This window comes from Loxodonta africana, chromosome 19, assembly GCF_030014295.1.
Source record: "Loxodonta africana isolate mLoxAfr1 chromosome 19, mLoxAfr1.hap2, whole genome shotgun sequence".
NCBI lineage: Eukaryota > Metazoa > Chordata > Mammalia > Proboscidea > Elephantidae > Loxodonta > Loxodonta africana.
In genome coordinates, this window is record NC_087360.1 from 42,659,551 (window position 1) to 42,686,906 (window position 27,356).

Genomic DNA, 27,356 nt, shown 5'->3' on the forward strand with positions numbered 1-27,356 from the left:
CCTTGTAGGCACATGGATATTATCCTATCACTGACAGCACTGTACTTCAGGGCAGATCTTGAAATTTTCTGTTTAATGATGCATGAGGTACCATTCCTCTTTAACTCGTCATAGTAGACAATATGATTGTATGATTCAAAATGGTCAATATCAGTCCATTTCAGCTCACTAATACTAGGATATCAATCTTAAAGCGAGCCATTTCATTTTCAAAAACTTTCAATTTTAGATTCATACTTCATACCTTTCATGTTTTAATTATTAATGGAGGTTTGCAGCTGATTCTTCTCATTTCGAGTCATGCCACTTCAGCAAATGAAGGTCCCGAAAGCTTTACTCCATCCACATCTTTAAGGCTTACTCAAAAAAAAAAATTTTTTTTTTCTACTTTAGGATGCAACTCCTCTCCAGTTACATTTTGAATGCCTTCCTGCCCGAGAAGCTCATCTTCCAGCAGTATATCAAGACAATGTTCCTCCTCTCTTTATAAGGTTTTCACTGACCAATATTTTTACAAGTAAATTGCCATGTCCTTCTTCCTAGTCTGTCTCAGTCTGGAAGCTCCACTAAAACCTGTCCTCCATGGGTGTTCCTGCTGGTATTTGAAATACCAATGGCATAGCTTCCAGCATCACAGCAGCACACACGCCACCACAGTACAACAAACTGCCAGAAGAGTGGTGGTTTAGAAATCTGATAAAGAATTTTTTGTTTGTTTCTTAGACATCTGGGAGGGCATACCAAAGACACTGAACTATACAGTACAAGCTGGGGAAGTCCATCATTTAGAAAGTATTACCTTTAAACACCCATTTATGAATCCTGGTTTGTAAAAAAGAATTCATTTTTAAACAAATTAATAAAGCTTAGATAAAATTAAGAAAAAAATTTTTTTTTCCAAATCCATTCTCTGAATTTAAGTCAAAAATAAATAGGCCTCTAGGGCTGGGAACAGGTGGCACAGGGTTGGGTGCAAAGTGATCAGAGAAGTAGGGAATAGCAACTGCTAATGTAGGTGAATGAGAAAAAGGTCACAAAGCATCAATTTCCAAACTGCCCCAAATCCAATAAACCTCTACCTTCTCTAATCTCATTCTATATGATGCTATGAAAGCTCACCATGACCTTCTCCTATACTCAAAAATTAATTAAGGAAAAGAAAAATAGAAGAATTTTTTAGGGCATTTTTAAATGCAGGAATTATCTTGGCATTAAACTATAGGCAAAAGATTATTCATTACTTAACCAACCACCCAGAGCTGTAAGAAAATGGTTTTCAAACTGTACGGTGCATTAGAACCAGAAGGCTTGTTTAAAAATCAGGGTGGATCCCGATCCAGTTTCTGATTCAGTAGTCTGGGGCAAGGCTCCCCAAGTAATGCAGATGCTGCTGTTCTGGGGGCCACACTTTGACAATCACTGTACTAAGTTAATCCTACTCACAGTATGGTCCTCACCAGTGCTGTCTGGGAACTGCTTGTTATCAGTCTGAGGCAGAAATCGAAAGTACCTTCTGAAGACTTTTCTAGCAATTTAACATTACCGTGTCATGCAAACTGCCCCCAAAGAGTTCACAACGTCGTAATCTTTAGGGAAGCAGACTGCCGCATCTTTCTCCCCAGGAGTAGTTGGGGGGTTCACCATCCTTTCAGTTAGCAACCCAGCGCTTTAACCAATGCTCCACCAGGGCAGTGGTTGCTCTGAGTCAGAATCAACTCAAGGCCAGTGGGTATGGCATGCAACCACGTGGCCATTTTTCTATTTATTCGTTTTTATTGTATTTTCCAAAAGTATTGGTATGCTATTGACAGGATTTTTTTTTTTTTTTTTTTTAAGTCTGAGAAGCCCTGTTGTAAAATAACACCTTTGCACCACTGATACACAGGGGCGGCCTCATCTAAGAACGCGGTCCGCCCACTTAGCCCACGCAAATGAGAGAGCGCAGGGCCAGGGCAGCTTCTGCCAACTGGAGAAATCCAGGGCGTCCTAAAGGATAACAGGAGGCAGAGGATAATTTCAGCAGCCACAACACCCGACTGAGATTCAATTTCAGCACTTAAGTTTTCATCGTTATGTATCCTCCCAGTGCCTGTACAGCCCTGCACCATCGCTGCAAGTGGCCGGAAACAGCGCCCCGGATCAAAAAAGAAAAGAATGAGGGGGCACAAAAAACATCCTGTGGCTTATACTTGTCAGAAACGGCGGGAAGTCAGGTCAGTGCTTTTCCTACCCAAAGTTTGGAGCTGCCAAGGTATTTACACAATAGGTGAGTTATCTCAACACATTAGATTCCTTGAAAGTGTTTTGTTTTAGCAAGGTGAGAAGCTAATAAGAGTCAGCTCAAACCCACCCCAGCAAAGACTACTGTTTTTCCTCCCCTCCTGGCGCCTCCTAGCGCCTGCGCGGAATCCGGGACTAAAACCCAAACTGAAGCCGTCCCAAGACTTCCTTCCCTGCTGGCGGAGTATAAACAGCTTCCCGAGCTCGCGCGCTTGCGCACCAGAGGCGACCGCAACCTCTGTGCGTGCCCGCGTCCTTACCCGCTACTGATATCGGCTCGTTCCTGCCGGGCAAGGCCTCCTGAGGGCTGACGACCTTAGAAGCAGAATCGCCCATTCTTGGGGAAGGAAAAAGGCTGTGGAAGAGCTGGCGAACCTTCTTAGTGGTCGAGAGCATGGGCGGAGCGCCAGGCTAAGGGCCGCCGCGCCGTGGGGCCGAACCGCGAGTCCGAGAGCGGAACTACCACTTGCAGAGCCCGAGTTTGGCGCCCTTCCTCCTCGTCGTCGTCGTCGTCGGCGGCGGCGGCGGCGGCGGCGGCGCGGGACCGGCGTGCACTGGGCCGGGCTGCGGGCAGGCGCGGATCCCCGAGGCCTAGTGCCCTCCCGATTTTGCAAGCGGTCACCCCGGAATACAGGTTACCTATTTAAGACTTGGGGCAGACGGGTTATACGTGTGTCCGTTCTCTGAAGGGAGTACGTGGTGACAGTAGTACGGAGCCAGTTTTTCTGGCTCTCTGCTTGAGGACAAAGTTCTCTGGCAAAGAACAAGTGTACTAATAGCGGCACGAAGTACAGTGACAAAGGCCAAAAAATAATAATGCCTAACCTTTGTGTTGTAATTTAATTTCAAAGTTCATTCAAATTTCACCATCTCCTTAGGGACTACTGGAATTTATGTGTGTTTCCGTTGGAGACATGATGTTGAGACAGGCAAGAGATCGGACTGGCTGTAATTAAATAACCTCTGTTTCAGTATTCGGAAACCCTGGTAGCGTAGTGGTTACCCGCTACAGCTGCAAACCAGAAGGTCAGCAGTTCGAATCCGCCAGGTTCTCCTTGGAAACCCTGTGGGGCAGTTCTACTCTGTCCTGTAGGGTCGCTATGAGTCAGAATTGACTTGATGGCAGTGGGTTTGGTTTTTTGGTTTGGGATTCAGTATTCTTGGCATCTAAACCTAAATGCAGACCACCATATAACTTTTACTGCTAGCACCCGAGAACTACTTGTGATTAACAAACTAGGTGCTCAGACAAGATAAGGGCTGCATTCCAAGGCCCTGTGTGCTTGACCAGCTATAATTAAATAACCTCTGATTCATTATTCTTAGAATCTAAACCTAAATGCAGACCACCATATAACTTTTACTGCTGGCACTCGAGGACTACTTGTGACTAACAAACTAGGTACTTAGACAAGATAAGGGGCCATATTTCCTATCCCTACATGCTTGACCAGTTAATATTTACTGATAACCATCCTGAGTTGTTTTTCAAGTCCCTCACCAGGTGCAGAGCATGCACAGTAAAAATTAAGGTAACCTATGAATGACATTCAGGGATCCCTCTCTGGGACTCCAGCCACAATCCAGAGACATCCCACTTGGGCAACATGTCAGAATAAGTCCTGTTTGGCATTCCAGCAGCCTTTGTGACAGACTCCATCTTAGTTCCAGCAACCTCTGAGAGGAAATCCATCTTGAATTCCAACTACACGTGCATTTGATTTTCATAATCCCTCCCCTTCTGGAAATCTCCACCCATCTAATGAATAAAGGTATTATCTTTTATAAACCCTAAGAAATCCTTCCTTCAGAGAGAGACTGGAGGCTAGGGTAGGTGGAAACCCTTCTCCATCTCTCCCTCGCGAGCGTTTTACTTTCTTTCTGTGCCTAATAAACCTTTGTTCGTGTGGAACCTCTGAGCCTCTCCTGGTCATTCTTGGTCAGAAGAAGGTAAGAACCTAGGCAGAGCTTAGTCCAGAGCTGGGAAGCCCTGCCCTGTAACAATGTTACTAAAAGAATTAGTATTTATCCAAAATGAAAACTAAGCACAATTCTCTAAAAGCTAGGAAAAGTGAAGATGTATTCTATATAACAATATAATGTTAGATGTATACCAGAAAAATGAAAACGAAACCCCTTACCACGAAGTCCTTCAGAATCACAGATACTATACAGGCCAGAGTTTAGAACTCCCCAGTAGGGTTTCCAAGGCTAATGTTTATTCGTCTGCTCCCTTAAATGTTCAGGTCATCACGAGCTGGACTTGGTTTGGTTTGGATTTAATCTTTAAGGACGCAAACTGCCACTTTTTCTCGCATGGGAGCAGCTGGTAGGTTCCAACCACTGACTTTCGGGTTAGTGACCCAGCTCGTTAACCACTGTGCCACCAGGGTTCCTTGTTAGATGTATTAAAAAAAAAAAAAAAACTGTTGCGGTCTAGTTGATTTGAACTCACAGTGACCCTGTAGGACAGAGTAGAACTGCTGCATAAGATTTCCAAGGAGCAGCTGGTGGATTCAAACTGTCAACCTTTTGGTTAGCAGCCAGCTCTTAATCGCTGTGCCCCCAGGACTCCATTATTAGATGTGTAGTAGTGTTAAAAACAAAAGGTTTTGACAATTAAATAGGTCAAATTTTATTGAGAGAAACGTTTGCAGAAGAGCAGTCAATTCTGGAGAAGCTGTCCACTATTGCAGAGTTGTTTTTGGTTTATGTGCTGTTTAGAATCTTGTGATAAAAGAATGTGCGGTTGGTTCTTTGAAGGTTATAAATGAAAAAGTCACAATGAATACAAAAAAATCCTAGAGATAACAAGTCTTGGGAAAAAGAAGCTTCTAGGTTAAACATCTACCATCTGTTACTTCAAAGTTAGCAAGGTCCTTGGGAAAACTGGAAAGGGCGTTTTTGAGCGATTAATGAGGTTGGTTTGCAGGGGTACATTCAATGGTAAGATGGCCAGAAGATTGGAGTGTTGTCCAAGCTTCTGGGGAGTTGTTTAATTTTAACAGCATGTAGGTAGATAAAATAAATTTAAATCCATTGCGGGGGTGTGGGGGGAATAAAGGAACAATGCAGTAATACCACCTTTAGCACAATTTAGGTGAATTTGATGGTGCTGTTGGGTCTTTCTTGTTGCTCAAATCAGAAGAAATAGCATTTGTTCCTCTGACAGATTTTCATTGTGAATAAGGTGAATGGAGCCAGATAAGTGAATTGTGAAATTTGGGGTTTATACAACTGTTCTGCCAAAGTGGGTGGATGATCCCAGATGAGGAAAGGAACTTCAGATTATACCCACAGAAATGAGAAGGCTTTGCCACTCCCCTTTGCCATGGGTTTAATTACATTCTTGTTTTAATGTGGTCTGGACTATATCATAAAGAGGATTAGCCCCACGTACTGTTGAATGTTGCCAGACAAGTAGCATTAACCTTAAAGTATTTATTTTGTAATTTAGGTTTCCCTTGGGCAAAAGAGTGCCTCAGTATTTACTTTTGGTTTGTTTTTGCTATAAGATTATATGCAGTAGGTTCTACAGGCCTTTCCTGAAAACACACTGAAATGTCTCTTCTAGGCTTGTGAAGGCTTTGTCATGCTAGTAATTTGGAAAAAAAAAATGTCATTCTCTGTCAAAGGAAATATTCTGTACTTTTTAAAAATTACTGCCTTTTGATACACACTGATTTGCTTTTTCTGTGTTTCATAGTTGATTTATGAATGTAAGCAAATGCTAGAAATACTGAGAACTGAAGATTTTTAATGTCAAGAAGTACTTGACGTACTTGCATAAAGTTAAATGAGAAAGTGCAAAAGAACTACAGCATGACCTCAACTATATAAAAATACATACACACTTGTACATTCACTGAAAAAATACAAGAATAAATAAAAATAATGTTTGCAGTTTTGTTGTTCAGATAGTGGGAGTCTGCTGGTTTTCTTTAAACTTCTTTTAAAATGCTGTACATTGTTACAGTATTTGAAAGTGGTCCAATGCTATGTATTAATGTTATAAAAAATAAATATTTTTAAGGAAAAATATGTAGTAATTTATTATTCAAAACATCTTTTCATAAAACTCATTTACCAGAATAATAGCAAGAAAAGTTACATCAAGTTTTTTGTTTTGTTTTTTAGGAGAGAAATATTCCTGTCTTCAATCATTCCATTTTCATCACTAGAAATTCCTTTTTTTCAGACTCTCCACCTAAATCCTCTGAGCTTCTCTACACTGACATAGCCTTTGTTTCAATACCCCCATCTGGCATACCCTGTTAGTTTTGTGATTCTGCTCTGGTTTTCCAACAAATTCTGACAATGTTTATTCCTTAGCATGTGGTGTAAGCATCCTCTTTGGTATAACAAAAAAACCCAAAATCCAGCAGTTAAGAAGAAGAGTTTCTTTCTCTCTCATGTAACAATCTAGAAAAATGTAGTCAAGCACTAGGTCTTCCATATCTCATACAGAATTGGCTCACATTAAGTATTGGATGGTACTTTAGTTGTCTAGTGCTGTTGTAACAGATATACTACAAGTGAGTGGCTTTAACAAACAATTATTTTTTCTCACAGTTTAGGAGGCTAGAAGTCTGAATTCAGGGCACTGGCTCCAGGGAAAAGCTTTCTATCTCTGTTGGCTCTGGGGGAACATCCTGTCTCTTTTCAGCTTCTGCTTCTTGGTTTCTTGGAGATCTTATGTGGTGTTATGGATAGAATTGTGTCTCGAAAAAATATGTGTTGTAAATCCTAACCCCTCATAGTACAGTGGGGTTGAGCACTCAGTTCCTAACAGGTTAGTGGTTTGAACCCACCAGCCACTCCACAGGCGAAAGATGTGTTACTCTGCTTCCATAAAGATTTACAGCTTTGGGAGGCAGGACCAAGATGGCCAAATAGTCATTAGACACTTCTGTGGTCCCTCTTACAACAAAGACCTGAAAACACAAGTGAATCGATTGTATAAGACAATCTAGGAGCCCTGAACATTAAAGGCAAAGTTGAGGAGTCAAACTGAGCAGCAGGGAGAGGGAGAGACAGTTCAGAAGCAGCAAAGAAGTGCCAGACCTGACCTAGTCAGCACCCGGCAGGCTGAATCATTGGCGCACATGGGCTGAGGCAAAAATTAATGCTAAGGACACGTTTTACCATGTCGGGAGAAACCTAACAGCAGAGAGCCTAAAGCCTCCAGAGCCAGGGGGAGCGGCAACTGAATCTACAAAAGTTAGGTGCAAGCACCTCAAGGGATCAAAACAACCCTTTCCCTTTTCGGACTTTTGTAACAGATGTGCTTCTATTCCCCTCACCTGTCCCCTCCCCACTCCACTCCAGTGCCTGTCCAGCAGTGTTCAGTGGTTGTCGTGCCCTGATGCCAGAAGTAGGACCCATCGTGCCCAAGCCAGTCTCACGGCATTGTGGAGGGAACAAATATACGAACGAACAAACAGAAACTGCCAGCTCCCCTAAGCTGGGAGCTCTGGACTAACTGCACCCAAACCAGCCTCGGGGCTTTGAAAAATTGCTATACTTCCTAAGCCAGGAACTCAGGGCAGACATTGCCCCTTTGCCTAGGCACTGGCATAAGGGGTCCACAGACTTCAAATGCCTTTCACCCCTGCCTAGACCTGTGTGGACCCATTCAACATAGGCCTTTATTACCATGGTACAACAGGGCATATACCTGAAACCTATTTTCAACTGCAACAGCTAAGGGGGAGTGGCATATTCATGACATTTGAAACCACCCTGCCCATTAAGCAGGGTCCTCACCTACCCACATCAGGGGCCCAAGGACTGGCAGCTTCACACATCCCATCTAGCCACCCATGACAGGGGTGCAAGAATAAGTGGTGCCTCCCAGTCCTTACAGCCAACAGCATCAGGTGCCCAAAGTCCAGGTCCAAAACCCACCCACCTACGCACTCTAGGGGACAGGCACGTGCCTTCCACCTAGACACTCAGGCAGCCATCAGCCCCCTACCGTGCTCGGCATGTAACCCCTACTACAGCCAAATACCTGGGCCTGCTCCAGTCACCCCTATGTAGCCCTGCTCATGTAGGACTGTAGGTGAGAGCCTGCACCACACACGGTGAACTGAATCCACATAAGAAAAGTAAGCACATTCCTGGACTCACACACCTAGTAGCAGCCTAACCACCTGGTTACAGGCCATGAGAGCTTCAAAGATGCCAACAACCAAAGTAGCTCACATCCCCAGCCTACCTTCAGCATATCAAAACAAGAAGCACAATAAGCAAATGTGCAATAAATAAGTATAATAACTTATTGATGGCTCGGAGACAACAGTCAATATCAAATCACATAAAGAGGCAGACCATGATGGCTCCAGCAAGCAACTAAAACAAGGAACGAAGAAACCTCACAGAAGAAGAAAAGGTCTCGGAATTTCCAGAGGTAGAATTCAAAAGGTTAGTATACAGAGCTCTCCAGGAGATCCGGCAAAATGAAGTCTAAGCCAAGGAAAACACAGACAAAGCAATAGAGGAACATAAGAAGGGTATACAAGAACATAATAATGACAAATTTAACAGGCTTTTTTCTTAAGAATCCATAGACAGCAAACAGAAATCCAAAAGATTAACAATAAAATTTCAGAATTAGATAACTCAATAGAAAGTCATCAGAGCAGAATTGAGGCAGTGGAAGTCAGAATTAGTGAGATTGAGGATAAAGCACTTGACACCAATTTATTTGAGGAAGAACCAGATAAAAGAATTTTAAAATATTTTTTAAAAAACCTTAAGAATTATGTGAAATTCTATAAAGAAAAATAACCTATGAGTGATTGGAGTACCAGAATGGGGAGGGGGGAAACAGAAAATACAGAGAGAATCATTGAAGATTTTCTGGCAGAAAGCTTCCCAGATAACATGAAAAATGAGAAAATATCTATCTAAGAAGCTCATCAAACACTATATACGGCAGATCCCAAAAGAAATTCACCAAGATATAACCAAATTTGCCAAAACCAAAGAGGATTTTAAGAACAGCTAGGGATAAACAAAAAGTCACCTACAAAGGAGTCAATAAGACTAAGCTCTGGCTACCCAACAGAAACAGTAAAAGCAGTGCTCAGAGGTCGATTTATAGCAATAAATGCACACATCCAAAAAGAAGAAAGGGCCAAAACCAAAACATTAACCATACAACTCAAACAAATTAGAGAGCAGCAAAAGAAGCCTTCCAGCGCTAGAAGAAAGGAAATAATAAAAATCAGAGCAGAAATAAGTGAAATAGAGAATAGAAAATCAATTGAAAGAGTCAACAAGACCAAAAGCTGGTTCTTTGCCAAACTGACAAAAGAAAAACAGGACAGTAAGCAAATAAGCCGAATAAGAAATGAGATGGATGTAATCACAACAGACCCAGCTGAAATTAAAAGAATCATAACAGAATACTAAGAAAAATTGTACTCTAACAAATTCGAAAACCTAGAAAAAATGGACATATTTCTAAAAACACATTACCTACGTAAACTAACACAAACCCAGATAGAAAAACTAAATAAACCTATAACAAAAGAAGACATTGAAGAGATAATTTTTAAAAAACAAAAAACTCCCAAAAATAAAAAGCCCTGGCTCTGACGGCTTCACTGGAGAATCCTACTAAAATTCCAGAGAACAATTAACACCAGTTCTACTAAATGTATTGCAGACCATAGAAAAGGATGGAATACTCCCAAACTCATTCTACGAAGCCAGGATAACCCTGATACCAAAACTAGGTAAAGACACCACCAGAAAAGAAAATTGCAGACCAATATTCCTCATAAACATAGATAACAAAATCCTAGCCAATAGAATTCAACAACATATCAAGAAAATATTCATCATGACCAAGTGGGATTCATACCAGCTATGCAAGGATGGTTCAGCATTAGAAAAACAATCAATGTAATTTGTCACTTAAAACAAAAGGTAAGAACCACATGATCTTAACAATCGTTGCGGCAAAAGCATTTGACAAACTCCAACACCCATTCGTGATAAAAACTCTCAGCAAAATAGGAATAGAAGGGAAATTCCTTGACACAATAAAGGGCATTTATACAAAACCAACAGCCAACATCATCCTAAACTGAGAGAGACTGAAAGCGTCCCCTTTCAGAATGAGAACCAGACAAGGATGCCTCTTATCATCACTCTTATTCAACATTGTGCTGGAGGTCCTAGCCAGAACAATAAGACAAAAAGAAATAAAGGGCATCCAAATTGGTCAGAAGTAGAAGTATCCCTATGTGGAGATGATGTGATCTTATACACAAAAAACCCCAAAGTATTCACAAGAAAACTACTGGAACTAATAGACGATTTCAGCAAACTGCCAGGATACAGGATAAACAAAAATCAGTTGAATTCCTTTATACCAACAAAGAGAACTCCAAAAATGAAATCACCAAATCAATGCCATTTACAATAGCCCCCAAGAAGATTTACTTAGGAGTAAATCTGAACAGAGACGTAAAAGACCTATACAAAGTAAACTATAGAACACACTAGTGCAAGAAATCAACATAAGTGAAAAAAAAAAATACCATGCACATGGATAGGAAGTCTCAACATTGTGAAAATGTCAGTTCTACCCAAAGCGATCTACAGATACAATGCAAAACTGATCCAAATTCCAACCACATTTTTTAGCAATATGGAGAAACAAATCACCAACTTCATAGGGAAAGGGAAGAGTCCCGGATAAATAAAGCATTACTGAAGAAGAACAAAGTGGAAGGTCTCACGCTACCTGATTTTAGAACCTATTATACGGCCACGGTAGTCAGAACAGCCTGGTACTGGTACAAAAAAAGATACATAGACCGACGTAAATTCACCCACTTCTGAGGAGCTGATATTTGACAAAGGCCCAAAGTCTGTTAAATGGGGAAAAGGCATTCTTTTTAGCAGATGGTGCTGGCATAACTGGATATCCATGTGCAAAAAAATGAAACAAGACCCATACCTCACACCATGTACAAAAACCAACTCAAAATGGATCAAAGGCCTAAACATAAATTCTAAAATGATAAAGATCGTTTAAGAAAAAACAAGGACAATGCTAGGAGCCATAATACATGGCATAAACAGAATGCAAACCATAACTAACAATGCAGAAACACCAGAAGAGAAACTAGATAATGGGGAGCTCCTAAAAATCAAACGGTTTGGATCATCGAAAAACTTTACCAAAAAGAATAAAAAGACAACCTACAAACTGGGGGAAAAAAATTGAGTATAACATACTTGATAAGGGTCTAATCTCTAAAACCTAGAAGATACTGCAACACCTCAACAACAAAAAGACAACCCAATTAAAAAAGGATAGGAGAAAGGGCAAAGATGGCAGAATAGCCAGATACTTCTGGCAATCCGTCTTACAACAAAGACCCGAAAAATCAAGCGAAACGATTATGGCAAGCTGAACATCAAAGGCAAAGTAAGTGGCAGGAGGAGAGTGAGACCGTTCAGAAACAGAGAGGAGTTGCCGTACTTGAATCGCTAGGACCCCTCAGGCACCATTCCCAGAAGCAGCTATGGCAGGCTGGTGGTAGCATTCGTCCGCAGAGATGTCAGGAAGAAGCAGCCAGCCGCGCAGCCTACTCACACCTCCAAAACCAGAGGAGAATGGCGTACTCGGCAAAAGCTAAGTACTTGCATATATTTTACCATTCCCCCCGCCCCGAAGCCGGCTTCAGTAGCTGTTGAATTCCCTGGGTGTGAGATAGGCCCATCTGAGCGCCCTGAGCCATGCTACCGGACTTGGAGAAGGAGGGATTCACAACAGGGGGTAAAGAGAATTTGCCAGCTCTACTAAACTACAGAAATTACAGAGCTCAGGAAAGAAAAAGAAGCAGCACCTGTCCAGGCATAAACCAGGTAAAGACTCTACAAAAAAAGAAAATTACAGACATATATCCCTTACGAACTTAGTTGCAAAAATCCTCAACAAAATTCTAGCCAATAGAATTGAAGAACATATCAAAAAAATTATTCATCATGACCAAGTGGGTTTCATACCAGGTATGCAAGGATGGTTCAACATTAGAAAAAACAATCAATGTAATCCGTCATATGAATAAAATAAAAGACAAGAACCACATGATTTTATCAATCGATGCAGAAAAGGCATTTGACAAAGTTCAACACCCATTCTCACAAATGGAGATATTCTAAAAGCATTCCCCTTGAGATTGGGAAACAGACAAGGATGCCCTTTATCACCACTCTTGTTCAACATTGTCTTAAAGGTCCTAGCCAGAGAAATTAGGCTAGATAAAGAAAGAAAGGGCATCCAGATTGGTAAGGAAGAACTAAAAGTATCTCTATTTGCAGATGACAAGATTTTTTACACAAAAAACCTTAAAGAATCCTCAAGAAAACTACTGAAACTAATAGCAGAATTCAGCAGAGGATCAGGATACAAGATGAACATACAAAAATGAGTTGGATTCTCCTACAGTAACAAAAAGAACATCGAAGAGAAAATCACCATATCAATACCGTTTACAGTACCCCCCAAGAAGATAAAATACTTAGGAATAAATCTTACCAGAGATGTAAAAGGCTTATATGAAGAAAACTACAAGACACTACTGCAAGAAACCAAAAGAGACATACATGAGTGGAAAAACATACCTTCTCATGGATAGGAAAGCTTAACATTGTCAAATTTATTCTGCCAGAAGCCAACTATAGATACAATGCAATTCCCATTCGAATTCCAACAACATTTTTTAATGAGATGAAGAAAAAAATCACCAACTTCATAAGGAAGGAAAAGAGGCCCCAGATAAGTACAGCTTTACTGAAAAAGAAGAACAAAGTGGGAGGCCTCATTCTACCTGATTTTGGAACTTATTATACTGCAACAGGAGTCAAAACAACCTGGTACTGATACAACAACAGACACATAGACCAATGGAACAGAATTGAGAACCCAGACATAAATCCATCCACATATGAGCAGCTTATATTTGACAAAGGCCCGAAGTCACTTAAATGGGGAAAAGACAGTCTCTTTAACAAATGGTGCTGGCATAACTGGATATCCATGTCCAAAAAAATTAAACAAGACCATACCTCACTCCATCCACAAAAACTAACTCAAAATGGATCCAAGACCTAAAGATAAAATCTAAAACGATAAAGATCATGGAAGAAAAAATAGAGACAACGTTAGGAGCCCTAATACACGGCATAAACAGTATAGAAAACGTTACTAACAATGCAGAAGAAAAACTAGATAACTGGGAGCTCCTAAAAATCAAACACCAATGCTCATCCAAAGACTTCACCAAAAGACTAAAGAGATTACCTACAGACTGGGAAAAAGTTTTTAGCTATAACATTTAGAGATCCATGCCTGATCTCTAAAATCTACATGATACTGCAAAAACTCAACTACAAAAAGACAAATAACCCAATCAAAAAATTGGCAAAAGAAATGAATAGACACTTCACTAAAGAAGACATTCCAGTAGCTAACAGATACATGAGGAAATCCTCAGGATCACTAGCCAGTACAGAAATGCAAATCAAAACTGCAATGAGATTCCAACTCACTCCAACAAGGCTGGCATTAAGCCAGAAAAACGCGAAATCATAAATGTTCGAGAGGTTGTGGAAAGACTGGAAAACGTACATGTTCCTTGTGGGAATGTAAAATGGTACAACCACTTTGGAAATATATTTGCAGCTTCCATAAAAAGCTAGAAACAGAGCTACCACATGATCCAGCAATCCCACTCCTTGGAATATATCCTAGAGAAATAAGAGCCTTTACACAAACAGATATATGCACACCCATGTTCATTGCAGCACTGTTTACAATGCAAAAATTGGAAGCAAAAAAGGTGCCCATCAACAGATGAATGGATAAATAAATTATGGAATATTCACACAATGGTGAATCCATGAAACATTTCATAACATGGAGGAAACTGAAAGGCATTATGCTGAGTGAAATTACTCAGTTGCAAAAGGACAAATATTGTATAAGACCACCATTAGAAGAATTCAAAAAATAGTTTAAAGAGAGAAGAAAATAGTCTTTGATGATTATGATGGGGGGAGGGTGGTGGGGAGGGAGAGGGGTTTTCACTAACTAGGTAGTAGATAAGAACTATTTTAGGTGAAGGGAAAGACAACACACAATACCAGAGAGGTCAGCACAACTGGACTAAACCAAAAGCAAAGAAGTTTCCTGAATAAACTGAACAGTTTGAAGGCCAGCATAGCAGAGGTGGGGATTTTGGGGCCATGGTTTCAGGGGACATCTAAGTCAATTGGCATAATAAAATCTATTAAGAAAACATTCTGCATCCCACTTTGGAGAGTGGCATCTGGGGTCTTAAATGCTAGCAAGCAGCCATCTAAGATGCATCAATTGGTCTCAAACAACATGGAGCAAAGGAGAATGAAGAACACCAAAGACACAGGGTAATTATGAGCCCAAGAGACAGAATGGGCTGCATAAACCAGAGACTACATCAGCCTGAGAGCAGAAGAACTAGATGGTACCCGGCCACAACCAGTGACTGCCCTGACAAGGAACACAACAAAGAACCCCTCAAGGAGAAGGAGAGCAGAGGGAAGAAGACCCCAAGTTCTTGTAAAAAGACCAGACTTAATGGTCTGACTGAGACTAGAATGACCCCAGAGGTCATTGTCCCCAGACCTTCTTTTAGCCCAAGACAGGAACCATCCCTAAAGCTAACTCTTCAGACGGGATTGGTCTAGACTATGGGATAGACAGTGATACTGGTGAAGAATGAGCTTCTTGGATTAAGTAGACACCTGAGATTATGTTGGCATCCTCCATCTGAAGGGGAGATGAAAGGGTAGAGAGGGTAAGAAACTGACTGAATGGACCCAAAAAGAAATAGAGGAGGGAAGGAGTGTGCTGTCTCATAGGAGGAGAGCAATTAGGATTATATAGCAAAGTGTTAATACATTTTTCTATGAGAATCCAATTTGATTTGTAAACTTTCATTTAAAACACAATAAAAGTTAAAAAAAAAAAAAAAGGCTATGACCAAGCATATCACCAAAGATGTTCAGTTGGCTAACAGATACATGAGGGAATGCTCACAATCATTAGTCATTAGAGGAATGCAAATAAAAACCACCCCAACAAGGCTAGCACTAACTCAAAAAACACAAAATAACAAATGTTGGAGAGGTTGTGAAGAGACTGGAACACTTATGCACTGCTGGTGGGAATGTAATGTGGTACAACCACTTTGGAAATGGACTTGGTGCTTCCTTAAAAAGCTAGAAATAGGGGGCAGCCAAGATGGCAGAATAGACAGGCACTTCCAGCAAGCCCTCTTACAACAAAGACCCAAAAAAACAAGTGAAACGAGTATATCTGTGACAAGCTAGGAGCCCTGAGAATCAAAAGCAAGCTTAGAAAATGAACTGAGGGATGGGGGGGAAGAGACAGTTCAGAAGTGGAGAGCAGTTACTGGACCTTAATCTCAGGGAGCCCTCAGGCACCAATCCCAGGAGCGGCGGCAGTGGGCTGGTACTAGCGTTCGGCCACAGTTTCCTCAGGGAGAAGCAGCCAGCCATGCAGCCTACTCACACCTCCAGAGCCAGAGAAGAATGGCACTCTCGGCAAAAGCTAAGTACTTGCGTATATTTTACCACACCCCCTCCCACTCCCAAGCCGGCTCCAGTGGCTGCTTTCTCTGGGCCTGAGATAGGCCCTGTTGAGCACCTAGAGCCATCCTCCCGCCCTTGGAGAAAGAATAAATTTGCAACTGAGGGAAAAGATAATTTGCCAGCTCCAACAACTAGGGAAGCTTGGGACAGAAGTGGCTCCTGTCCAGGCATAAATGGTCCGAGGACTATGAATACCTTTCCGCTCTGCATGGACCTGTGTGTGGGCCTATTTCAGGAGAATAGGCCCTTGTTGTCAGACTCTAACTATTTCAGCTGTGTGGAGGAGAGGTGGGTGTATGATGTTTGACATTGCTTTGCCTATTAAACAGGGTCCTGACCTACCCAAATCAGGGACCTAAGGACTGGTGGCTCCACTCAGGTCACCCAGCCACTCCCGAGAGGAATCCAAGGATAACTGGTACTTCCCAGTCCTTACAACCAAAAACATTGGGTGCCCATGGTCTGTCTGCACAAACCACCCACCTGTACACTCTAGGGAACAGGGACAAGCTTTCCTCAGAGACAAATGGGAGATGATTCTCAGGCCCCTGCCTTGTTCAGAGTGTGACCCCCTGATGCAACAAGATACCAGTACCTACACCAATCACCCCTGCCCCTCTATGATTGTAGGACAGAGCCTGTACCACACACTTGATGCTCAGCTACCTGGACACCTAAGCAGAATTCACAGAGGAAGAGTGAATGGACTCCTAGACTGATACACTTGATAACAGCTCTAGACATCTGGGGACAGGATGTCAGAGCTCCAAAGGTGAACATAATCAGGCTAGCTCAATCAACCAACCCATTTGGGTATATCAAAACAAAACAAGGCAAGAAGCTATGACACAGTAAGCAAACATAAAATAAACTAATACAATAACTTATAGATGGCTCAGAGACAACAGTCAATATCAATTCACACAAAGAAACAGACCATGATCGCCTCAACAAGCTCTCAAAACAAAGAATCAAGGGATCTTCTAGATGGAAGTGCCTTCCTGGAATTAACAGAGGCAGAATACAAAAGATTAATACAACAGAACCCTTCAAGACATCAGGAAGAAAATGAGGCGATATGCAGAAAAAGACAAAGTACACAGACAAAGCAGTCGAAGAAATTAAAAAGATTATTCAGGAACATAATGAAAAATTTAGTAAGCTGGAAAAATCCATAGACAGACAGCAATCAGAAGTTCAGAAGATTAACAATAAAATTGCAACATTAGACAACTCAATAGAAAGTCAGAGGAGCACGACTGAGCAAGTGGAAGGCAGAATTTGTAAACTTGAAGATAAAGCACTTGACACTAATATATTTGAAGAAAAATCAGATAAAAGAACTTTAAGAAATGAAGAAATCTAAAGAATCATGTGGGACTCTATCAAGAGAAATAACCGACAAGTGATTGGAGTACCAGAACAGGAAGGGATAACAGAAAATACTGAAAGAATTTTTGAAGATTTGTTGGCAGAAAACTTCCTGATATCATGAAAGATGAGAAGACATCAATCCAATATGCTCACTGAACTCCACATAAGGTAGATTTTAAAAGAAAGTCACCAAGACATATTATAATCAAACTTGCCAAAACCAAAGATAAAGAATTTTAAGAGCAGCTACGTATAAATGAAAAGTCACCAACAAAGGAGAGTCAATAAGAATAAGATTGGACTACTTGGCAGAAACCATGCAGGCAAGAAGGCAATGTGAGGACTTATAAAAAATTAAAGGAAAAAAACTGCCAACCAAGAATTATATATCCAGCTAAATGGTCTCTCAAATGTGAAGGTAAAATTAGGACATTTCCAGATAAACAGAAGTTTAGGGATTTCATAAAAACCCAACGAAAATTACAAGAAATACTAAAGGAAGTTCTTTGCTTAGAAAATCAATAATATCAGGTATCAATCCAAGACTAGAACACCATACTGAGCAATCAGAAGTCAACCCAGACAGGGAATTCACAAAAATAAATCGACATACATAAAAACACTCAAAACAGGGAAACAGCAATGTTATTATGTAAAAAGAAGACAACATTAAAAAAATAAAAAGGAACTAAGAAATGTACTCATAGAGCTTCCATATGGAGAGGAAGACAAGGGACACAAAGAAATAAAAGTTAGGTTTGAATTTAGAGAAAAGGGGTAAATAATAAGGGAACCACAAAGGAGACAAACTATCCTAAACATCAAAAAAAAAAAAAAAATACAAGAAACAAATAGAGACTCAGCAGAAACAAAATTAACAACAGCGAATATGAGAAAAGGACAATCTATAAAGATAATCTACTCAGCACATAAAAGTAAGTAGGAAAAAGAAACTGTCAATAACACACACAAAAAAAGACATCAAAATGATAGCACTAAATTCAGACCTATGCATAATTACCCTGAATGTAAATGGACTAAATGCACCAATAAAGAGAGAGTGGCTGAATGGATTAAAAAAAAAAAAAAAAAGATCCGTCTACATGCTACTTACAAGAGACACACCTTAGACTGAGAGACACAATAAACTAAAACTCAAAAGATGGAAAAAAATATATCAAGCAAACAACAATCAAAAAAGAGCAGGAGTGGCAATATTAATTTCTGACAAAAAAAAATTTCTGACAAAATAGACTTTAAAGTCAAAGCCATCATAAAAGATAAGGAAGGACACATAATGATTAAAGGGACAATATACCAAGAAGATACAACCATATTAAATATTTATGCACCCAATGACAGGGCTGCAAAATACATAAATCAAACTCTATCAGAATTGAACAGTGAGATAGACAGCTCCACAATAATAGTAGGAGACTTCAACACACCACTTTCGGTGAAGGACAGGACATCCAGAAAGAAGCTCAATAAAGACACGGAGGATCTAAATGCCACAATCAACCAACTTGACCTCACAGACATATACAGAACACACCACCCAAAAGCAACCAAGTGTACTTTCTTTTCTAGTGCACATGGAACATTCTCTAGAATACACCACATATTAGGTCATGAAGCAACCCTTAGCAGAATCCAAAACATAGAAATATTACAAAGCATCTTCTCTGACAATAAGACCATAAAAGTGGAAATCAATAACAGGAAAATCAGGGAAAAGAAAGGAAACTCTTGGAAACTGAACAATACCCTGCTCAAAAAAAGACTAGATTATAGAAGACATTATGGATGAAATAAAGAAATTCATAGAATACAATGAGAATGAAAACACTTCCTATCAGAACCTTTGGCACACAGTGAAAGCAGTGTTCACAGGCCAATTTATGTCAATAAATGCACACATACAAAAAGAAGAAAGGGCCAAAATCAAAGAATTACCCCTACAACTTGAACAAATAGAAAGAGAGCAACAAACGAAACCCACAGGCTCCAGAAGAAAACAAATAATACAAATTAGAGCTAAACTAAATGAAATAGAAAACAGAAAAACAATTGAAAGAATTAACAAGACCAAAAGCTGGTTTTTTGAAAAAAAATCAACAAAATTGATAAACCACTGGCCAAACTGACAAAAGAAAAACAGGAGAGGAAGCAAATAACCCAAATAAGAAATGAGATGGGCGATACTACAACAGACCCAACTGAAATTAAAAGGATCATATCAGATTACTATGAAAGATTGTACTCTAACAAATTTGAAAACCTAGAAGAAATGGATGAATTCCTAGACACACACTGCCTACCTTAACTAATATAAAGAGAGGTAGAACAACTAAATAGACTCATAACAAAAGAAGATTGAAAACGTAATCAAAAAAACTCCCAACAAAAAAAAGCCCTGGCCTGGATGGCTTTACTGCAGAGTTCTACCAAACTTTCAGAGAAGAGTTAACATCACAACTACTAAAAGTATTTCAGAGCATAGAAAAGGACAGAATACTCCCAAACTCATTCTATGAAGCCAGCATATCCCTGATACCAAAACCAGATAAAGACATGACAAAAAAAGAAAATTATAGACCTTTATCCCTAATGAATTTAGATGCAAATATCTTCAACAAAATTCTAGCCAATAGAACTCAACAACATATCAAAAAAATAATTCCCCATGACCAAGTGGGATTCATACCAGATATGCAGGGATGGTTCAACATTAGAAAAACAATTAATGTAATCCATCATATAAGTAAAAGACAAGAATCACATGATTTTATCAATTGATGCAGAAAAGTCATTTGACACAGTTCAACACTCATTCATGATAAAAACTCAGCAAAATAGGAATAGAAGGAAAATTCCTCAACATAATAAAGGGCATTTATACAAAGCCAACATCATCCTAAATGGAGAGAGCCTGAAAGCATTCTCTCTGAGATCAGGAACCAGACAAGGATGTCCTTTATCACCACTCTTATTCAACATGGTGCTGGAGATCCAAGCCAGAGCAATTAGGCTAGATAAAGAAAAAAAGGGCATCCAGGTTGGTAATGAAGAAGTAAAAGTATCTCTATTTGCAGATAACATGATCTTATACACAGAAAACCCTAAGGAATCCTCCAGAAAACTACTGAAACTAATAGATGAGTTCAGCAGAGTATCGGGATACAAGATAAACACAAAAATCAGTTGGATTCTCCTACACCAACAAAAAGAACATCGAAGAGGAAACCACTAAGTCAATACCATTTACAGTAGCCCCCAAGAAGATCCAAATTCCAACGACATTTTTTAATGAGATGGAGAAACAAGTCACCAACTTCACATGGAAGGGAAAGCATTACTGAAAAAGAAGAAGAAAGTGGGAGGCCTCACTCTGCCTGATTTTAGAACCTGTTATACCACCACAGTAGTCAAAACAGCCTGGTACTGGTATGACAACAGATACATAGACCAATGGAACAGAATTGAGAGTCCAGACATAAATCCATTCACACATGAGCAGTTGATATTTGACAAAGGCCCCAAAACAGTTAAATGGGGGAAAAGGCAGTCTTTTTAACAAATGGTGCTGGCATAACTGGATATCCATGTCCAAAAAAATTAAACAAGACCCATACCTCACTCTGTCCACAAAAACTAACTCAAAATGGATCAAAGACTTAAAGATAAAATCTAAAACGATAAAGATCACGGAAGAAAAAATAGAGACAATGTTAGGAACCCTAATACATGGCATAAACAGTATAGAAAACATTACTAACAATGCAGAAGAAAAACTAGATAACTGGGAGCTCCTAAAAAGCAAACACCAATGCTCATCCAAAGACTTCACCAAAAGACTAAAGAGATTAACTACAGACTGGGAAAAAGCTTTTAGCTATAACATTTAGAGATCCATGCCTGATCTCTAAAATCTACATGATACTGCAAAAACTCAACTACAAAAAGACAAATAACCCAATTAAAATATAGGCAAAAGATATGAACAGACACTTCACTAAAGACGACATTCAGGTGGCTAACAGATACATAAGGAAATGCAAATCATTAGCCATTAGAGAAATGCAAATCAAAACTACAATGAGATTCCATCTTACTCCTACAAGGCTGGCACTAATCCAAAAAACACAAAATAATAAATGTTGGAGAGGCTGTGGAGAGGCCGGAACACTTATACACTGCTGGTGGGAATGTAAAATGGCACAACCACTTTTGAAATCTATTTGGTGCTTCCTTAAAAAGCTAGAAATAGAACTACCATACAGTCCAGCAATCCCACTCCTTGGAATATATCCTAGAAAAATAGGAGCCTTTACATGAAAGATATATGCACACCCATGTTCACTGCAGCACTGTTACAATAGCCAAAAGATGGAAGCAACCGAGGTGCCCATCAATGGATGAATGGATAAATAATTTATGCTATATTCACACAATGGAATACTATGCATCAATAAAGAACAGTGATGAATCTGTGAAACATTTCATAACATGGAGGAATCTGGAAGGCATTATGCTGTGTTAAATTAGTCAGTTGCAAAAGGCCAAATACGGTGTAAGAACACTATTATAAGAACTCGAGAAGTAGTTTAAACAGAGAATATTTTCTTTGATGGTTACAAGAGCGGGGAGGGAGGGTAGGAGAGGGGTATTCGCTAATTAGATAGTAGATAAGAACTACTTTAGGTGACAGGAAAGACAAAACACAATACAGGAGAGGTCAGCACAACTGGACTAAGCCAAAAGCGAAGAAGTTTCCTGAATAAACTGAATGCTTTGAAGCCCAGCATAGCAGGGGTGAGAGTTTGGGGATCACGGTTTCAAGGGACATCTAAGTCAATTGGCATAATAAAATCTATTAAGAAAACATTCTGCATCCCACTTTGGAGAGTGGCATCTGGGGTCCTAAATGTTAGCAAGCAGCCTCTACGATGCATCAGTTGGTCTCAGCCCACCTGGAGCAAAGGAGAATGAAGAACACCAAGGGTACAAGGTAATTATGAGCCCGAGAGACAGAAAGGGCCACATAAACCAGACTACATCAGCCTGAAACCAGAAGAACTACATGGTGCCCGGCTACAACCGATTACTGCCTTGACAGGGAACACAACAGAGAAACCCTCAAGGAGCAGGAGAGCAGTGGGATGCAGAGCCCAAATTCTCATAAAAAGACCAGACTGAATGGTCTGACTGAGACTAGAAGGACCCCGGTGGCCATGGCCCCCAGACCTTCTGTTGTCCCAGGACAGGAACCATTCCCAAAGCCAACTCTTCAGACAAGGATTTGACTGGACAATGGGATGGAGAGGGATGGTGGTGAGCAGTGAGCTTCTTGGATCAGGTGGACGCTTGGGACTATGTTGGCATCTCCTGCCTGGAGGGGAGATGAGAGGGTGGAGGGGGTTAGAAGCTGGTGAAATGGACATGGAAGGAGAGAATGGAGGGATGGAGCAGGCTGTCTTGTTAGGGGGAGAGCATCTGGGAGTATGTAGCTAGGTGCATATACTTTTTTGTGTGAGAGACTGACTTGATTTGTAAACTTTCACTTAAAGCACAAAAAAACTAAAAAAAAAAAAAGCTAGAAATAGAACTACCATATGATCCAGCAATCCCACCCCTTGAAATATATCCTAGAGAAGTAAGAGTCATCACGTGAATACATATATGCACACTCATGTTCATTGTAGCAGTGCTCACAATAGCAAAAAGGTGGAAAAAACCTACGTGCCTATGAAGAGACGAATGGATAGACAAATTACGGTACATATACATAATGGAATATTATGTAATGATATAAAGCGTAATGATGAATCTGTGAAAAGTCTCACAACATGGGTGAATCTAGATGGTATTATACTCAGTGAAAGCAGCCAGTCGCAAAAGGACAACTATTGTCTGAGACCCCTGTTATAAGAATTCAAGAAAGGATTTAGACACAGAAGAAAACAATCTGTGATGATTATAATGGTGGGGAGGGATGGAGAGGGGAATTCACTAACTAGATAGTAGACGAGAATCACTTTAGGTGAACGGAAGACAACATACAATACAGGAAAATTCAGCACAACTGGATTAAATCAAAACCTAAGATGTTTCCTGAACACAACCAAACACTTTGAGGGACAGAGAAGCTGGGGCTGGGGTCTGAGGACCATGGTTTCAGGGGACATCTAGGTCAATTGGCATAACAAAGTTTATTAAGAAAATGTTCTGCATCCCACTTTGGTGAGTGGCATCTGGGGTCTAAAAGCTTGCGAGCGGTCATCTAAGATGCATCAGTTGGTCCCAATTCATCTGGAGTAAAGGAGAATGAAGAACACCAAAGACACAAGGGAAATATTAGCCTAAGAGACAAAAAGGCCACATAAATCAGAGACTCCATCAGCCAGGGACCAGAAGAACTAGATGGTGCCCAGCTACCACCAATGACAGCCCTGACAGGGAACACAACAAAGTCCCTGACAGAGCAGGAGAAAAGTGTGATACAGAACTCAAATTCATGTAAAAAGACCAGACTTAATGGTCTGAGTAAGACTAGAGGAGCACCAGAAGACATGGCCCCTGGACTCTCTGTTAACCCAGAACTGAAACCATCCCCAAAACCAACTCTTCAAAGATTAGACCGGACTATAAAACATAAAATAATACTCACGAAGAGTGTGCTTCCTAGTTCGAGTAGATGTAGAAGACTAAATGGCAAGCTCCTGTCCAGAGGCAGGATGAGAAGGCAAAAAGGGATAGGAGCTGGTTGAATGGACACAGGAAACCCAGGGTGGAAAGGGAGAGTGTGCTGTTACATTACAGGGATTGCAAATAGGGTCACAAAACAATATATGTATAAATTTTCACATGAGAAATTAACTCTAGCTGTAAACTTTCACCTAAAAAAAATAAAAGAATAAATTCTACTGGCCCCTGAAATTCAAACGTATGGAAACCACTGAGATAATGTATCTGATAGCACCTGGTGCACAAAAGGCATTCCATCCACCACCCACCTACTACCATCCCTGGTTCATAAAGATCGGCCCATAACAAGCAACTTCTTGCTCTCTTCTCATGAGCTCCAACTCATTATCCCCACTTGGCTTTCCTAACCATGCATTGTCCCAAACTGCACCTCCCAGATAGACTAAAAAGAATAAAGCACATGACTGAAGGGATGAGAGAGAAGGTCAAGTGTCCTCATCCATCCTCCCATCCTGGGATGAACCTAGGGATGGAATCTTAGAAACATGCACGTGGGCTGGGGGAGAATCTGAGGATCCGGGAGCTAGTGCTCAGAAAAACGAGGGCAGGAAAAGCAAAGGAGGGATTAATCCTTTCCTGTGTGTCCCTGAAGTCTCTCCAGAAGAATTTATAAAATTGGATCACCATTCAATTTCTAAATTCCATGATAATATTATATTGTATACATTACTGATGAAATGAGCCTAATTTCAATACTGAAACCTTCCTATAAACTTAGAAACTTTAATGCTCGGTTATTTCATCAGTTCATTTTCTTCCATAAAGTCATCTATATGCTAACAAATAAAACCCGACCCATTGCCATCAAGTCGATTCCAACTCATAGCGACCCTATAAGAAAGAGTAGGGTTTCCCAGGAGAGACTGGTGGGCTTGAACTGCTTACCTTTTGGTTAGCAGCTGTGGCACTTAACCACTACACTATCAGGGCTCCATCTATGTGCTAGGTTTACTAAAAAAACAGAAAGGAAGAAAATCATACTCCTTAAGAAGCTAGCTAATACATGAAGACATTTTAATTTATTAAGAGTTAGGAAATCAATTGTTATATAAGGTAAGGATATCACATTTAACTAAATTAATAAGAACATACTTGCTTCTGAGTTACAAATGTTAAAATAATTTTTTTTGATGTGTTACTTTAAATATGCTTTTTGTATTGCCCCTCTATGCAGATACTGCTGAAACCTTCATTTGTTTAGCAAATACTTCTTGTGCTCACGCCGCTTACACTGGTGCCAGACTGGATTATGTACCCTGAAGAATAAGACCTTCTCTAGGACTCCAAGAGCTCACAGTGTAGTAGGAACATAACCCACAGACACTGTGCAAGGTAGACCATGCTGCATAGCACAGCCTTGGACAAAGGACTGCAGAAGTTTTAGAGAAGAAAGACCAGATCCTCATCTTCTCTTGGGTGGCAGGTCATAGACATGGAGGGCCACACATCAGGACTTTAAAAAGAGTTGTCAAATGTTTGGAGGAAAACTTCAAGGCAAACTGCAAAAGGCAAGGCTTTCTCCCACTCCAGGAGGCTCTTCTCTGTGTTCTTTATTAAAGCATGAATAACTGCAGGGATGCCCTGGCAGACTCGAACAGAGATAAGGCTTTTTTGGCCTTTTTCATAAAAAGCCACTTAACTAGATAGTCAATTGTGATTCATGGTGATCCCACGTGTGCAGAGAAGAACTGAGCTCCATTAGGTTTTTCTTGGCAGTAATCTTTATGGAAGCAGATTGCCAGACCTTTCTTCTGTGGTGAGTTTAAACCACCAACCTTTTGGTTAATAGCCAAGAGCAAACTTTTTGTGCTATTCAGACCCAGAAACCCAGTGCTGTCGAGCAGGGACCTACAATAACAACAAAAACAGTAGTTACTAATTCCAGAGCACATATTATCTACCAGTCACCATGTTAAGGGCTTTACATGCATTATTTTTAACCTTCCCTTTGACCTATTATCACAATTTTATAGATGAGGAAATAAGCTCAAAGAGGTGCCCAAACAAATAAGAGAAATTAAGGAGATGCATCTGGATTCAAACCCAAGTTTTCCTAACTCCCAAGTTTAAGGTCATTCCTTTACAAAAATGAGTTGGCTAGATCTTACTTTCATAAATTCCTTTGCTCTAAAATACAGGGAAGTTTGGACCTAACAGAAAAGAGAATGGAATGATTTAGGCAAAAGTAAAACTTTCCTTCAGGTCCTTCCTAAGAGACTACTAGTTTTCTCCCGACATCCATTCTTCCCTTTTTCCATTGTTCATAGAGCTGCCCCCCAGATTATAACTGGGCCTATGCTACCAGATAAAGTCGACATTTTCTTAACCCTCCGTACAGCTAGGTGTGGCCATGTGACTAGGTTATGGTCAATGAGATTCAAGCAGAAGTAATGTTTGCAGTTCCTAAATCGTGAACTTAAAGGGAGGAGGCATGCTCTCTTTCTGACCTTTCCACTTTCGCACTGGCTGAAATTTCATGTGAGAGCCAAAACTGGAGTAACCACTGCAGGCCATGTGACAGAAGCTGTATTATGAGGATAGCAAAGCAACTGTATAGAGTTACTGAGTCCCTGATATCATGGAGTTGCCACGTGGATTAATGCATTAGTGAGAAATGAACTTCTATTTTGTTTAAGCCACTGTGATTCTGAGTCAGCTGAACTTGTGTTTCTAGCTCAGTGGTTCTAAAACTTCAACATGCATCAGAATCACCTAGAGGGTTTGTTAAAACACAAATTGGTGGGCACCACTCTACAGTTTCTGATTCAGAAGTCTGGAGCCTGAGGCTGAATGGACACTTGCCATTTCTAATGAGTTCCTATGTGATGCTGATGTTACTGGTCTGAGTACCAAACTTTGAAATCCACTGTTGTAGCTAATACCCATACCCACTGTTATGGGTTGAATCATGTCCCCCAAAAAGGATAGGTTGAAGTTCTTACTGCTGGTACCTGTGAATATGACCTTAAAAATAATTAATAATTTTCTCAGTTGTCCTCACCCATTCCAGATTGCATACCAAATCTGAAACTAAAACTTAGCTCAGCGTTAATTTATCCGAAGCTATAATTGCTTGAATCTAAAAATATTTGGAACATACCAGAAATCATGTAAAGTCCCAGGAAACATAGTATATACAGTACCCATTACCGTCGAGTTGATTCCAACTCATAGCGACGCATAGAACTGCAGCTGGTGGATTCACTGGTGACCTTTTTGGTTAGCAGCGAAACGGTTAACCACTACACTAACAG

The 27,356-nt window shown here is 40.3% G+C and overlaps 1 protein-coding gene across 16 annotated transcripts in view; it reads right to left on the reverse strand.

The window, feature by feature from the left end:
* Positions 1-2,786, reverse strand: part of MSRA (methionine sulfoxide reductase A) — an 813,898-nt gene extending 811,112 nt beyond the window's left edge. For 11 of the 16 annotated variants that reach the window (XM_064272636.1, XM_064272627.1, XM_064272626.1 and 8 more), the window contains exon 1: positions 2,541-2,786. In XM_064272636.1, the coding sequence (XP_064128706.1) occupies positions 2,541-2,676 (136 nt within the window). In that variant the 5' untranslated portion in view covers positions 2,677-2,786. The remainder of the gene's footprint in view (positions 1-2,540) is intronic. The other 5 variants (XM_064272634.1, XM_064272633.1, XM_064272632.1 and 2 more) reach the window with 5 other exon arrangements.
* Positions 2,787-27,356: the final 24,570 nt, after the last annotated feature.